The 15,371-nt window shown below is 42.5% G+C and overlaps 1 protein-coding gene across 1 annotated transcript; it reads left to right on the top strand.

Moving 5' to 3' along the window:
• The first annotated feature begins 7,748 nt into the window (after window positions 1-7,748).
• On the top strand, window positions 7,749-14,903 carry LOC115800655 (olfactory receptor 2A12-like). The gene is made up of 4 exons (XM_030758135.1): window positions 7,749-8,655; window positions 10,271-10,290; window positions 14,386-14,707; window positions 14,773-14,903. The coding sequence occupies exons 1-4, from the start codon at window positions 7,755-7,757 to the stop codon at window positions 14,901-14,903; spliced, it is 1,374 nt and encodes a 457-aa protein (XP_030613995.1). The 5' UTR covers window positions 7,749-7,754.
• The last annotated feature ends 468 nt before the right edge of the window (window positions 14,904-15,371 follow it).

Below are 15,371 nucleotides of genomic sequence, written 5' to 3'. Positions count from 1 at the left end.
TTTCTGTTTGGGCTTGGAGGATACCTGATTTACCGAGAAATCAAGAAAACCTGGACGGCAGTTCGACATCTGCAGAGGCTGCCGACCCAGGTGGATGGGCTGACCAGAACCGTACAGACTCAGACTCAAAGCCTGATGAACCTGAGCCGTAGACTTGGGGAGTAGCAGGTGAGAGGGGATTCGGTCTGGAGATAAGGTACGGTTCTGCACAGTGAGGACGGTAACTAATGAATTTGGATTATTGGATTAATTGAATGGTTTCCCAGTGAGACTGAAGGCTGTTGGAAAAAAACAAGCAGCCTGTTCCAAAACAACATCTGCATTATCAGAATTCGGCTCCCTAGCTGGCCTTGGCTGGCAATCATATCTCTCCAGAGCTATGTGTGACGGCTGCTCTCCCCCTCAGCCCTCTCTGTGATTTGTGAAGCTGTATCTGGTGTACCACGGCCGCTGATGAACTTCCATCACTATCAGCAAACTGTTTTGGCTAGGAGCTGGCATCTGGGCTCCACAATGCCCCCCCACCCCCCACCCTCTCGTCTCCGTCTGCATCCCCTCCTGACCCTGACCCTACCCACCATACTGCTATCCCGGCTTTAAATGTGCAAATATGCTTTTGCTGAGGTGTTTTTTGGAACCTCGTAAGGTGTTCTTTATGAACACAGTATGAGATGATTTTTTGAACCTAACTATCCCAGTGTATCTCTTTCTGTCTTTCTGCTAAAGGTAGCGCCGTTGAGAAACTGTTGCATGACCTCAGACATCTGCCCCCCCCTGTCTGTGTTATGTTTATGCTTGTTTTGGATGGATGTTCTGTTAACTGCAATTTCCCCATTTGTGGGACTAATAAAGGCATTCTTGATTCTTGAAGACAACATGAGGGAAACAGGAACTAACCACATATAACTAAACAGACAACTATGATAACTAAAATCCTAATACATAACTAACAACACAACTCAAAGAACACAAGGCGCATTGAGCCACCAGCCCAGGATCATGACATATTCGGGTACAGATCAGGCAGGCCATTCCTCCAGGTCTCATTGTCATTGCCAACGTGAATGTTGAATTCTCCTAGTAGGAAGATGGAGTCACCAGCTGGAGTGCCTTTGAGCACCCCAACCCAGCAACTCCAAATAGGGTGGGTATTCTGAACATTTGGAGTTGCGGCAGATGACTGCCCCTCCCTGCCTGGTTCTGCTGGAGGTTTCTTCCTGTTAAAGGGGACTTTTTCCTTCCCACTGTCGCCAAGTGCTTGCTCATAGGGGGTCATTTTGACTGTTGAGTTTTCTCTGTATTATTGTAGGGTCTTTACACACAATACAATGCGCCTTGAGGTGACTGTTGGTTGTGATTTGGCGCTGTATAAATAAAATTGAATTGAATTGAGTGCAAACAACAGTCAGGACCTGGTCTCCAGCTTGAAGGTGCAGGGAAGCAACCCATTTATTCACCAGTGAAAACTCCAAAATATAGGCAGCAAGCCAAAGGGATACAAGAAAACACTCCCCAGTTCACCACCTCTCACTGACGGCAACTCCAGACTGGAACAGAGTCCATCCCTTCTCCAGGAGACTGGTTCCAGAGCCCAGGCCAAGAGTTGAGGTGAGCCCGACTATATCTTGCCGTTATATCTCAACCTCACGCACCAGCTCAGGCTCCTTCTCCATGTCCTGATAACCAGTCTCAATAATCAGGGTGTCATGGTCCTGGGCCGGTGGTCCAGTGTTTCCGCTTCACCGCTGCCTGCTTCTGAGGGAGGGAGGCCAAGCTCCCAGCAGCAGCGGAGGGAATCTCCTCAGGAACCGAGCGGTTTAACACCGCAGATTTTGTCACCCCGGCTTCCGGATTCCACACAGCCGTTACCGCTTCATACTCAGTCAACAGGTTCTGTGAGTAACTCACAGAACTTGTGAATAAGACTGAGTTTTTTGACATTGTGCCTAACAAAGTGGCCACTAAAGGACATGAGTTTTTCAAGCCAGCTGTAAAATCAGGCCCCACAGTTCCTGTTTCACTGCCAGCCAAGGATAAAGACATTTCATGTTCATCTTCGAAGACTGTCTTCCCTGCTGAGGAGTCCCGGTCAGATGTGTGTAATTCTGTTTATAAGCTGTGTGATTTGTGGCTTAAACTTCCCTGTGAGAGGCAAAGGGAAGCAATAGCACAGAGGCTACGTAAATTGTTGTCAGTACATCCCTGGCTTTTGGACTCTCTTCCTGCTTTAGTTAAGGCCTTTATCATAGAAGTCATTCACTCTGACACCCCTGAAATGGCTGCTAAGGAATCAGCCACAGAAAGGACTGGGAATTCAGAGACTGTCAATGCTTTGAAGACTGTTGGCTTTGTTCCTGCAAAGACCTTTGCACCCGTTCCTGTTCCTCGGGTGGGGGCAGCCAGGTCCAAGCCTTCACGCCAGTCTTTTGTGTCTTTAGCTTCTCTTCAGTCAGAGCCTCTGTCCCAGATTCAGCTTATGCAGCCTGCAGTGCCTCTTCAGCCTCTGTCTCCATTGCCTGCAGTGCCTCTTCAGCAACACTCCAAACTGCCTGCAGTGTCTCTTCAGCAATGCTCCAAACTGCCTGCAGCAGCAGCATGTCCCAAGCCACAGCCAAGCTCCCCAAGCCTGCTGCTGCTGCTCCTCTGACTTTTCCTAAGCTCCCCTTTCAGTAGAACCAGACAGCTGAGAGGGCCTTCTGGACACTCAAGGACTGCTTCGCTTAAGGTCCTGTTTTCATCCAACCAGCCCTCTCCAAGCAGTTCATCATAGAGGTGGATGCCTCGGATTCTGGAGTTGGTGATGTCCTCTCCGAGCAATCAGGAGGTAAACTGCAACCTTGTGCTTTTTCCCCCCGTTGTCTCATGCTGAACGTAATTATGATGTGGGAGACTGGGAGCTGTTGGCCATCAAGCTGGCACTTGAGGAGTGGAGGCACTGGCTAGAGGGAGCAGAACATCTGTTCATCGTGTAGACAGATCACAAATATCTCAATGTTTGACAGGCTAGGTGGGCTCTGTTCTTTGCTCATTTTGTCTTTTCGATTTCCTACAGATCGGGGTCCCATAATATCAAGCCAGATGTTCTCTCTTACCAGTTCTCCCACTCACTCAGACCCCATTCTGCCTGCCTCCTGCGTCATTGGGGCAATATCTTGGGAGATTGAGTCTCTTTACAGCCCAGGGTACGGATAAGTTCTCCAACTCACCTCCCTCAGGACAACTGAGACCACTGCCCACTCCAAGCCGTCACTGGTTCCACATCGCCTTGGATTTTGCAGCTAGCCTCCCACCATCAAATGGACACACAGTTATTCTCACCATAATTGACTGTTTCTCCAAGGTTGCCCACTTTATCACTGATACCTAAATTACCCTCTGCCTTAGAAACCACCCAGTCATTAATTGACCATGTTTTTCATTTGCACGGAATCCCTGAGGACATCGTTTCCGACTGGGGTCCCTAGTTTACCTCTCATGTCTGAAAGTAGTTTTGTACCTTGCTTGGAGCACAGGTCAGCCTTTGTTCTGGCTTTCATCTGAGACCTCACAGCTGAAAGAGCCAATCAGGAACTGGAGGCCGCTCTTCGCTGTGTGGTTTCATTAAATCAATCCACTTGGAGCTCCCAGCTAGCTTGGGTGGAAAATGTGCATAATGTCTTGACCTCCGGGGCTACAGAAATGTCTCCATTTGAGGCCTCTTTGGGTTTTCAACCACTGCTATTTCTGGAAGTGGAAGGTCTAAGAAGCTGTCTCCCACCTTTATCAGCCCAATAGAGATCAACTCCGTGGTCAATCCCGTCTCTGTTTGCCTCAAGTTGCCTCATAACATGCGCATCCATAACATATTCCTTGTCTCCCATGGGAAACCTGTCATCAGCAGTCCTCTGTTTGACATACATTTCAGTATTTTGCAAACATTAAGAGTTTTGTTTATATCTTGCAATAAACATTTGTAAGTTCTGTATAACTGTGTGTTTTGTCTGTTTTCTTTTTCTGGTGTGAAGCTAGCTGAGACTTTGACTCTCGAGCTCCTGCTGAACTTTCAGTTTCATTTGTAAATGTTTTGTAAGGCATAGATGGTCCTCACTGCAGATGCCATCATATAAAATAACTAACAACTATTAAGTGCCTGAATTAACAATGAATTACAATATGAAATAAGTAGATATAAAACATATTTTTAAACACTTAAAAATAACTAACTCATTTCATAATCTGTATATGTGGCGATGGTAGGGTGGATCTATCTGTATCTCACATCAAATATAGTACATAATACTCAGGTGACGATAAAAGAAAATATGCCAATTAAAATTTGAGTCACCTGGAAAGACCGACAACGCCACCCTGGGAATTTCACCCAGGGAAATATACCTTCAGCAGATACCAATTCACCAAAACAAGAAGGACACTCAGGTTCGTTTCACTTAAGACAGAGACGTTGTAAGATATAAAAAAATAATTTTTATAATAGACAATAAAACAACGATCGCATAAAAGTGTAAAATGAACTTGGAGCTGCGGCTTACCCGTTGTGAATGGGGTGCTTGAAGAAAGGCTGAAAATCACCAACGTGTCACGACTGCTGCAGCAAACTAAGCAGGAGGGACCTCAAAGCAGGACACAGGAGAGTGCAGGATTGAAACTTGGGATTTTATTTAATAAGTCATAAACTGAGAAGGCTGAACCGAAGGCAGCCATACAAAGAAAACCTGAAACTAGAAATACAAACTGGAAAACTCGAAACTTGAAACAGCAAACTAGAAAAACTCGAAAACACAAAAGCAACAGCAGGAATGTCACACAGACATAAACAATGACGAGGACTCGAACAAGGAACAGAGGGAAAACTAAGGGCTTAAATACACACAAGGAAATTAGGGAGAGTGGAAACAACAGGGGACAACAGGTGAACCAAATGAACCTAATGACAAAGGGGAAGCAAAACTAAACACAAAACACAGGGAACATGAGACTACAGAATAAAGCAGGAAGTGACTAAACATAACAGACACCGACCTAAACACAGAAAACCTGACAAACTGAGCATTACACAAAGAAACAACAAAGGAAAACCACACACTCAAACAACAAACTATAAGAAACAACTTGAAAATACAACAAAAGAAAGCTACACAACAGAAACTCAAAACGCTGGGCCACTGGCCCAGGACCATGACCATGACACAACGCACACGTGAATACTTGGTACCCCTCACCAGCATGCACACACAAAACCTAAGTGCCACACGGAGTATTATGCAGTCAGTCACGGCACACAAAAATATATCCCACCACCAGGGGGCACCCAGATACGTTCATGGCAGCCGTCAGCTCCTAAATAAAAGAAAACAAAACAAATTACAATTCAATCAAATTTAATTAAAAAAAATCACCAACTAAATAAAACAACATGTATTAAAATAATAAAGCAGTGTGGGTGAGGGGTGACTCACCACACATGCACATTGTTAAAAACCCAGGTTCTCAAATAAAATCCCCACAACCCGCTGTCCAAAAACCGGCAGGCGTGCAATAAAACAAAATCAAAACACGCCTGCGCATAACAATAGTGCTAAAACTCTCCAATGTGCAGTCTTCCTGCCGGCACAACATCGAAGTTATCACACTAATAATAAAACAAGGCAGCGGGCATAAATAACCAAACATAAAACACTTATATAAAAAAAGGGGAAAGGCAAAACAGCAGCACGCTGTAGCTTTATCCTGAGGAAGCGATGGCGGCGCCGCGGTAAGCAACACGCCGCCGACCCAGGCCCAAACACCCAGTCAGTCAATGCCTGCGGGAACCAAATTGGCTGGTACGGGGCTTCCCCAGCTACTACCCGAAGCTTATGGAGGGAGGGCTCCCAACAGGATTACCACCAGCGTACTCTGCTACAGCTAGGAGAAAGCATGAATGAGAACCCGGAAGTGTGTGCGTCACCGGAAGCAAGATCGCAATATACTGTTGCACGCCACCCTTTTATACCACAGCCTCCCAATCATAGCAGCCAACCAATTAAAGTCCCTTCTGCTACATATACAAACATCAGGTTTGTCCTGACCAGGGTTATTATAGTTAACGAAAACGAACGAAATAACGAAAACTGAAATTGAAAAAACATTGTCGTTAACTGAAATAAATAAAAACTAAAATTAAAAGGAAGAAACGACAACTAACTAAAACTGAATTGTGAGTTTACAAAACTAACTAAAACTAACTGAAATTATAGATATTGTTATTTTTTCAAAAGTCTTGTGGATTGATATGAAATCATTTTTTTCCTCTCTCCGAGTTTAAGCGCGGAACGCCGTCGGGCAAATGGGTGCGCATGTGCGTGCGTGCGCACACCGCGCTGCTCCTCAGAGAGTCCCATGTGGAGTGTTTTTTTTTGTTTTTTTTTACTATGATAGCACAGATAGCAGCGAGTGTCTTGTTGTGGATGATGTTGTGGATGATGTACGGAACACTTCTTAGTCAGGAAAAAAAACACCAACATCAAAGTAGACCTGAGAAGCGCACACAAGGCAGCTACGGAAACCGCTCTCATCCTACAAGGCAACCTGGCCTCCACCTCCAGAGAAACGTGACTACTCGTCGGGTCAACGCAGCCACAACGTTGTGTTTAGTCCTTGTGCGTTTCCGGCAACTTTATCAGTCAGATAATAACAATCAGGACTAATAATCAAAGCATCAATATAAGGACTCACAAATGTCAGCAAATTCCTGGAGGGAGCTGCTGAAACTATGGGAATGGACGTGAAGAAATGAAGAAAGTGAAAAAACAGGGACAAATATGTTTGCACCCTAAAAACTGAGCACAAAGAGCAAGGACCAAAAAACCCCCAGCACACAACCACAAGGTAATTAACACACGCAATCCAGCTATACATGCATAAATGCGGACATGAGGTCGGACACTTCCGTAGGCTACAGAGGCCGCAAAGACCCTGCAAGTCTAATCAGCGAGCATCTAACCAAGCTAGCTCCAAAACAGAAGCAGCATCAGGTGGAGAGAACATCAGGATGCAGCTGGATTTGAGCTTTGACTCCTTCAAGGAGTTTGTTTTTGTCAAACACCACATGTAGCTGTTATTAATCTGCTGCCCTGAGGCTGAACTTTATTGGGAGTTTATTGTAGAATTTATCGAGTTTTGGAGTTCATATTGTTCTTTGTTTCTCCCTGTTGATGTTCATGTGTGTCCTTAATATTACACACATTTAGCATGTAGTTCTGCTGTCTGTGAACAGTTGGTTGCTGAATATATTTCTTTAAAGGGTATCTTTAAAGCGTACCTGATTAAGTATGAAAATACTAAAACTAATACTGAAACTAACTAAAACTAAGCATAAAACCAAAAATAAAAACTAATAAAAACGAGCAAAACCACTCTGAAAACTAATTAAAACTAACTGAATTAGAGAAAAAAAAGTAAAAACTAACTAAAACTAAACTATAATGTAAAATCCAAAACTATTATACCCCTGGTCCTGACAAAAATAATGTGGTCTAACAAAAAAGGATGGATTTTTTTTTTGAACAGAGTCTTCTTTGTAATTCTGTTGATTTTGGACTTAAATTGATTTTACAAAACATTTTAACTTTCAGCCAATGGCACAGCTGCAACAGAGAAGAGGGAGCCTCCTCCAAGATCCTGTCTTAAATTTTGCAGCTCACTACAACAAGTGCACATAGAATAAAGGTGCCAACATATCAGTTAAGGATGTTTTTAAGTACTTAGACAGCAAAATGAATACTTCTAGTATAGTTGTCTTTTCTCTGACAGGTTTCAGTGCAATACTGAACTACAGAGCCATTCTCTTCTCTCTCACTTTGCTGTGTTATTTTCTAATTCTGGTTATAAACATGTCTCTTATTTTAACTATAATATCTGATCAAAACTTACATGAACCCATGTACATATTTTTGTGTTCTTTGTGCATCAATGGACTTTATGGTACTGCAGGCTTTTTTCCCAAATTTGCCTTTGATTTACTGTCTGATACTCAGGTAATCTCATATGTGGGATGCCTTTTGCAAGTTTTTGTTATATATTCAAATGCAAAAGCCGACTACTCTATTTTAGTCCTAATGGCTTATGACAGATATGTGGCCATATGTAGGCCACTGGAGTATCACACTGTAATGTCTGTGCGAAGGACTGCTGTGTTAGTTACTCTGTCCTGGCTTGTTCCTGTCTGCTGTCAGACTATTGTTTTGATCTTAACATCAACACTGAAGTTATGTGGCTCCAACATAAACAAACTTTACTGTGAGAACTGGTCAATTGTCAAACTAGCTTGTGGTTCAACAAAAGCAAACGATGTTGTCGGGCTGATTGGCATCTCTTTTTATTGTTGTCATGCTCTCTGTATTGCATGTTCATATGTGCAGCTTGTAAAGTCAGCTTTAAAATCCAGAGAAGGCAGGAGAAAGTTCACACAGACATGTGTGCCACATTTATTTTGTCTCCTTAATGTCTCAACTGCTTTGCTTTTTGATGTTATGTACTCGAGGTATGGATCAGCATCTGTATCACAGCACTTAAAGAACTTCATGTCCATTCAGTTCCTCATTATCCCACCTATTTTAAATCCTGTTTGTTACGGATTGATCCTGACTAAAATTCGAAAGCGAATGACATATTTGTGTAGACTAGCATGTCAAGGATTAAAAAGCAAAGTCTGATATCTACCCAGATAATGTTGGTGTCTTTCTCAAATATGACTATCAGCTACTGTAACAGGAAGAAAACAACCTTTGGATTTAAAAAAGCATCACACAGAAAAAAGACCTGACAGAACTCATATTTATGAAGTGCAAATCAAAGGAGTAGAAATTTAAAAAATTCACAGAGCTTGTTCTTAAGATAAAAGCAACCTGATTTTTTGGCCAACCTTTCAAGCTAAATAACAGTGATTAACATTATTGGACCCATCATTATATTGTTGTAATGTTGGCACAAGTGTTTTTTTCACTGTTTTATTGTTTGAGGAAATCATACAAATATAAACCAGGAGAAGGGAACTGGTGGTTTAGACAGACATGTTTGCTACAGCTGCTTTGACCTTATAAATGCTGCCTGCACGTGTGCCATCCTAAAGGACTCATTTCACCTTTCACATATGCTATGTGAATTTTAAATACTGTACCACTCACAACAACCACACAGACCTTAACCTTAAAAATGATCAATCAGTCTTTATTAGTTGGCTATGTACCACAGACCTTCAAGGTGGCTGTAATTAAACCTCTACTTAAAAAGCCATCACTTGACCCAGCTGTCTTAGCTAATTATAGGCCAATCTCCAACCTTCCTTTTCTCTCAAAGATTCTTGAAAGAGTAGTTGTAAAACAGCTAACTGATCATCTGCAGAGGAATGGTTTATTTGAAGAGTTTCAGTCAGGTTTCAGAATTCATCACAGTACAGAAACAGCATTAGTGAAGGTTACAAATGATCTTCTTAGAGCCTCTGACAGTGGACTCATCTCTGTTCTTGTCCTGTTGGACCTCAGTGCAGCTTTTGATACTGTTGACCATAACATTTTATTACAGAGATTAGAGCTTGCTATAGGTATTAAAGGTACTGCACTGCAGTGGTTTGAATCATATTTATTTCATAGACTCCAATTTGTTCATGTAAATGGGGAGTCTTCTTCACACACTAAGGTTAATTATGGAGTTCCACAGGGTTCTGTGCTAGGACCAATTTTATTTACATTATACATGCTTCCCTTAGGCAGTATTATTAGAAAGCACTGCATCAATTTTCATTGTTACACAGATGATACTCAGCTTTACCTATCAATGAAGCCAGATGACACACATCAATTAGTTAAACTGCAGGAATGTCTTAAAGACATTAAGGCCTGGATGACCTCTAATTTCCTGCTTCTAAATTCAGATAAAACTGAAATTCTTGTTCTCGGCCCCACAAATCTTAGAAACATGGTGTCTAACCAGATACTTACTCTGGATGGCATTACTTTGGCCTCCAGTAACACTGTGAGAAATCTTGGAGTCATTTTTGACCAGGATATGTCCTTCAATGCACATATTAAACAAATATGTAGGACCGCTTTTTTGCATTTGCGCAATATTTCTAAAATTAGAAACATCCTTTCTCAGAGTGATGCTGAAAAGCTAATTCATGCATTTATTACTTCTAGGCTGGACTATTGTAATTCATTATTATCAGGCTGTCCTAAAAGCTCCCTGAAAAGCCTTCAGCTGATCCAAAATGCTGCAGCTAGAGTACTGACAGGGACTAGAAAGAGAGAGCAGATTTCTCCCATATTGGCTTCTCTTCATTGGCTCCCTGTTAAATCTAGAATAGAATTTAAAATTCTTCTCCTCACATACAAGGTCTTGAATAATCAGGCACCATCTTATCTCAAAGACCTCATAGTCCCATATCACCCCAATAGAGCACTTCGCTCTCAGACTGCTGGCTTACTTGTGGTTCCTAGGATACTTAAGAGTAGAATGGGAGGCAGAGCCTTCAGCTTTCAGGCGCCTCTTCTGTGGAACCAGCTTCCAGCTTGGATTCAGGAGACAGACACCCTCTCTATTTTTAAGATTAGGCTTAAAACTTTCCTTTATGATAAAGCTTATAGTTAGGGCTGGATCAGGTGACCCTGAACCATCCCTTAGTTATGCTGCTATAGGCCTAGTCTGCTGGGGGGTTCACATTAGGGTTTAATCCCGGGATCCGGGATTCCCGGGAAATGCGATCAGAACCATTTCCCGTTTCCCGGGAAACGTTAGACGGGAAACCGGGAAAAAAGTCGCGCGCGTCGATTTGACTTTCAGAAAGAAAAGAAAGCTTCAGAATGTTAAATTTAAGGAAATATTGAGAGAAGGGTTCGTTTAATGCGAAAAGCATTACTCTTCATTTCAGGCACGTTCAGCCTCCGTTTAAGGCTTCACCCTTCATCTCAAGCGTTTTTTTTTTTTTTTTTTTTTTTTTTTTTTTTCCAACAACTTTTATTGTTTTTTACAAGAAAATAGCCAACATGTAAGCATAACAGAATAAGTGTCATAAAGATTCAAACCTGGCCTAACAAACAGAAAGAAAACCCAAAACATAACATAAAACAAATAGAACAAACTCAGGAACAAAGCAAATACCCTCAACAAAACAAAAGACAAACAAATAAAATACTTTTTCAGGTTGCCTGTCGTTTCAACATTACAGTGTGAGATGCATCAATCCGGGACATCAGGGAGAACAAGTCTCCCTACATGATCATAGAAACGATCCCACATTGCACTCAATTTATTCTCTCTGCCCATTAGCATAAATCTTATTTTCTCCAATTTAGCAAAGTAAAGGACTTCTCTGACCCAGTGGGTATGTGATGGTGGTGATGAAGATTTCCATTTTGTTAGAATTAGGCGTCGGGCCAATAAGCAGACAAAGGCTGCAAAAGCTTCTTCCTGAGGAGACAGGTGTATGTAAGGAGGTGGTACCCCAAATACTGCGATACTAGCAGCAGGCATAATTTGTTTTCCGGCAGTCTTAGTTAGCGAGTCAAATATCTCTCCCCAGTATGATCTCAGGTTAGGACAAGACCACATCATGTGAGCATGGGTTGCGGGCGTCAGACCACAGCGGTCACAGGCAGAGTCCACATCTGGAAACATTTTTGACAACCTGGCTTTCGTTAGGTGTGCACGATGTACTATTTTACATTGAACAAATGCATGCTTAGCACAAATAGAAGATTCATGCACTTTTCTAAGCGCTTTATTCCACATATCGTCAGTTATCTGCTCCTTCAGGTCTTCCTCCCACAGCCTCCTGAGAGGAGTCACAGGAGTCAGATCCAAAGAGTAAATCTGAATATAAATGTATGAGATCATACCCTTCAAAGATGGGACTGGTCTAAAAAAAAAATCTAAAGAAGAAACTGGGGGCTCAGCAGGAAAACCAGGAAATCTGTTATTGACGAAGCTACGAATCTGCAAGTATCTAAAAAAATGTTGCTTTGGGAGGAGAAATTTTTGGGATAATTGCTCAAAGGAAGCAAAGACATTATTCATATATAAATCATTAAATGATCTGATGCCTAAGTTGGACCAAACGGTGAAAGCGCCATCTACTAGAGATGGGGAAAAGATGTGGTTTGATGTTATTGGGGCCTGCAACGAATATGACTGAAGCCCAAAAAAACGTCTGAATTGTTTCCAAATCTTCAAAGATGTCTTAACAATTATATTCTTCGTATACAGGTCAGTGGCAGATTTAATAGGGGAGTGAACCAGAGCCGACAGAGATACTGGTCGGCAAGTACTGGCCTCCATTGATAGCCATATTGGGATGGAAGCACCTAAATTTGGGTGAAGCCAAAACTGTAATATTTTAAGATTAGCTGCCCAATAGTAGTATCTAAGGTTAGGAAGAGCCATACCACCTAAGGATTTAGGTCTTTGCAATAGCTGCTTACGCATCCGTGGAGGCTTTTTACTCCAAATAAAGTCACATATGCAGCCATCCAGATTTAAGAAGAAAGTTTGTGGTAAGAAAATAGGAACACATTGAAAGAGATACAAAAATTTGGGGAGAATAATCATTTTAACAGTGTTGATACGGGCTGCGATAGATAAATTTAGTAAAGACCAGCGTTCAAAGTCCATCTTTGTACGAGTCAAAAGGGTGGCAAAGTTTGCTGCATAAAGGTCCCTAAATTTGGAGGTTACAAGAATACCTAAATAGAGGAAACTATGCTTGACAATCTTAAAAGGCAAGGTCTCTAACGGATAATTCATCTCAAGCGTTTTAATAGAGGTATTACACAGTTGTACTTTTTTCCTCTTTAATTTGTTGAAATCGTAGGCAATGTGTTTACCCTAAGGTATTTTGTATTATATAATTTTATATTATTATATATTGTTATATTGCATTATATAGCCTATAAAATATGCCTGCCCTGAACAATAAAGAAATATCTGTTTAACTTCGAGTGTTTCTTTTCCTCGTTTGCAGCCGCTTACTAACAATCATGAATTAGGATACGGGCCTAATGTGTGAAGAAATTATCATGAAATAGATTGCTTTAACATATTTTGCTTTTTAAATGGAGTTGAGTAAAATGTATATTTTTTAGGCTATAAGGATTGGCCAGTTTTTCAATAGACGATTCACAGCGAACCTACTTTAACCCTCAGACACGGTGTTATAAATTTGCTGTTGCCAGAATGGCAATGACCAAGTCGTAGTGCATTACTCGAGGCCCTGTGTTATGTCATATTATAGTGTAGTACGGTAGTTAACTTTTCAATGACTATTACAGCGTTCCACTGGTGGAGATATAGCGCAACAGATGTCGCCACGACAGCGTGGCTGAGCCTTTATCAATGCTGTGTGGAGATGAACCGTATTGTTTTGCACCAGCAGTTGTAAAATATCTTGGTATAATTCCATGTACAATGGAGGAATATTCGAATTATATTTGTTAAGGGAGTGTTGAGGAACGACACAACACCGCATAGCTCGAGCACTCAAATGTCCAGATGTAGGTTTTATTGCGTTAATCAAGCCGACGTTACCCCCTACTGGGCATAACAGGACATAGCTGGAAAGCTACCTCTACAATATCACAATAGGTTAAGGCCGACACAGGCTACAGAAGGCCTAATTAAAATAAAAAAATAAATAAACTTTTTCCCGGGATTCCCGGGAAATGACGAGCCATTTCCCGGGATTTGATTCATGTCATTTTCGGGAAAAATATTAAACCCTAGTTCACATAATGCACTGTTTCTTCTCATTCACCTTATTTACTTTGTTTATACTCCACTCTGCATTTAATCATTAATTGATATTAATCTCTGGCTCTCTTCCACAGCATGTCTTTCTCTCCCCTCAGCCCAACTGGTCGCGGCAGATGACTGCCCCTCCCTGAGCCTGGTTCTGCTGGAGGTTTCTTCCTGTTAAAAGGGAGTTTTTCCTTTCCACTGTTGCCAAGTGCTTGCTCATAGGGGGTCGTTTTTGACTGTTGGGTTTTCTCTTTATTATTGTAGGGTCTTTACCCACAATAAAACAGCGCCTTGAGGCGACAGTTTGTTGTGATTTGGCGCTATATAAATAAAATTGAATTGAATTGAATTGAATTAACAGCTACACCTCATCTGTACTGAATTGCATCACCTTCTGCATGGACAGTGTGACCACACAGAGGAAAGTACAGACACTCCCCAACCATAAGCCATGAATGGTGCTGTTATCAGTCTCTAGAGGGCCTGAGATGCTGCTTTCCGCTCAGGCAATCAAAAGGCCCACAGAACAGCTCGGTCCAAACTGAGGAAGCAAAGCACTGCTATAAGAAGTGCATAGAGGAACACTTCAACAGCGCTGACTCCTGAAACGTGTGGCAGGGCATCAAAAACATCACTGGCTACAACAGCACCCACACCAGCTCCACCCACTCTATCCTCCCACACAACCTCAACTGCTTCTTTACCAGGTTTGATTGTCAGCACAATCTACAAAACACATGGGAACAGCAGGGACTCTCACCACTGGTGCAGAGCCCCCATGAGGTGAGACGGACCCTGCAGCACATCAACCCCAAAAAGGCTACTGGACCTGACGGAATATCAGGACAGGTTCTGAAGCACTTTGCAGTGGCGCTGACAGCAGTGCTCACATACCTGTTTAACATCTCCCTGGAGCAGGCTTTGTCCCCATGTGCCTCAAGTCAGCGCCAATCATCCCTCTGCCAAAACAATCAGCCATCAGGTCTCTCAATGACTTTTGGCCAGTGGCCCTGACACTGGTGGTGATGAAGTGCTTCGAGCGACTCATCCTGGGACACTTGAAGGACAGCATCCCCTTCTCCTTAGACCAGCACCAGTTTGCCTACAGGGCAAACTGCTACAGTGTTGACCTTTGAGGATGTGTTACTGGCTCTCCACTGTGCCCTGACCCACTTAGACCAGTGGGATAGCTATGTGCAGATGCTATTCACTGATTATAGCTATTCCTTCAACACTATCTTCCCCCAAAGACTCACCACCAAGCTGGTTCTCCTGGGTCTCAACACACAGCTGGGTCCTGGACTTCCTCCCCAGCAGACCACAGACATAGGTCAAATCCAAGCACTGATTTCTCATATGGAGCATTCACTCTTTTTACAACCACAAATATTGCCTCCTGATGGCCTTCAAAAGGAACTTCACTTTTCAGACCAGGAAGCGTCTATATAATGTCTATGTCTATACACTCTTGTTCCAAGTTCCCAGCCAGAATTGTCAACTGGAACGCCCCCTTAATTCAGACTTCCAACCCGGAAGGTCGGAGCTACACCACCAACTCCAACTTATAGATCCAAGATGGAGGCCGTGTCATAGGGATCTGTGTG

This window comes from Archocentrus centrarchus, chromosome 21 (genome assembly GCF_007364275.1).
Source record: "Archocentrus centrarchus isolate MPI-CPG fArcCen1 chromosome 21, fArcCen1, whole genome shotgun sequence".
Lineage (NCBI taxonomy): Eukaryota > Metazoa > Chordata > Actinopteri > Cichliformes > Cichlidae > Archocentrus > Archocentrus centrarchus.
The sequence above is the reverse complement of the archived record's forward strand: the minus strand, read 5'-3'. Positions and strand labels throughout refer to the sequence as shown.

Excerpts from the sequence above, each read along its gene's own strand:
- LOC115800655 (XM_030758135.1), top strand. The coding sequence starts at position 7,755 with ATGAATACTTCTAGTATAGTTGTCTTTTCTCTGACAGGTTTCAGTGCA. Across the intron at positions 8,656-10,270 it reads AAAGCGAATGACATATTTGT|GGACTAGAAAGAGAGAGCAG; the intron begins GTAGACTAGCAT and ends GAGTACTGACAG. Across the intron at positions 10,291-14,385 it reads GGACTAGAAAGAGAGAGCAG|GGCATCAAAAACATCACTGG; the intron begins ATTTCTCCCATA and ends AACGTGTGGCAG.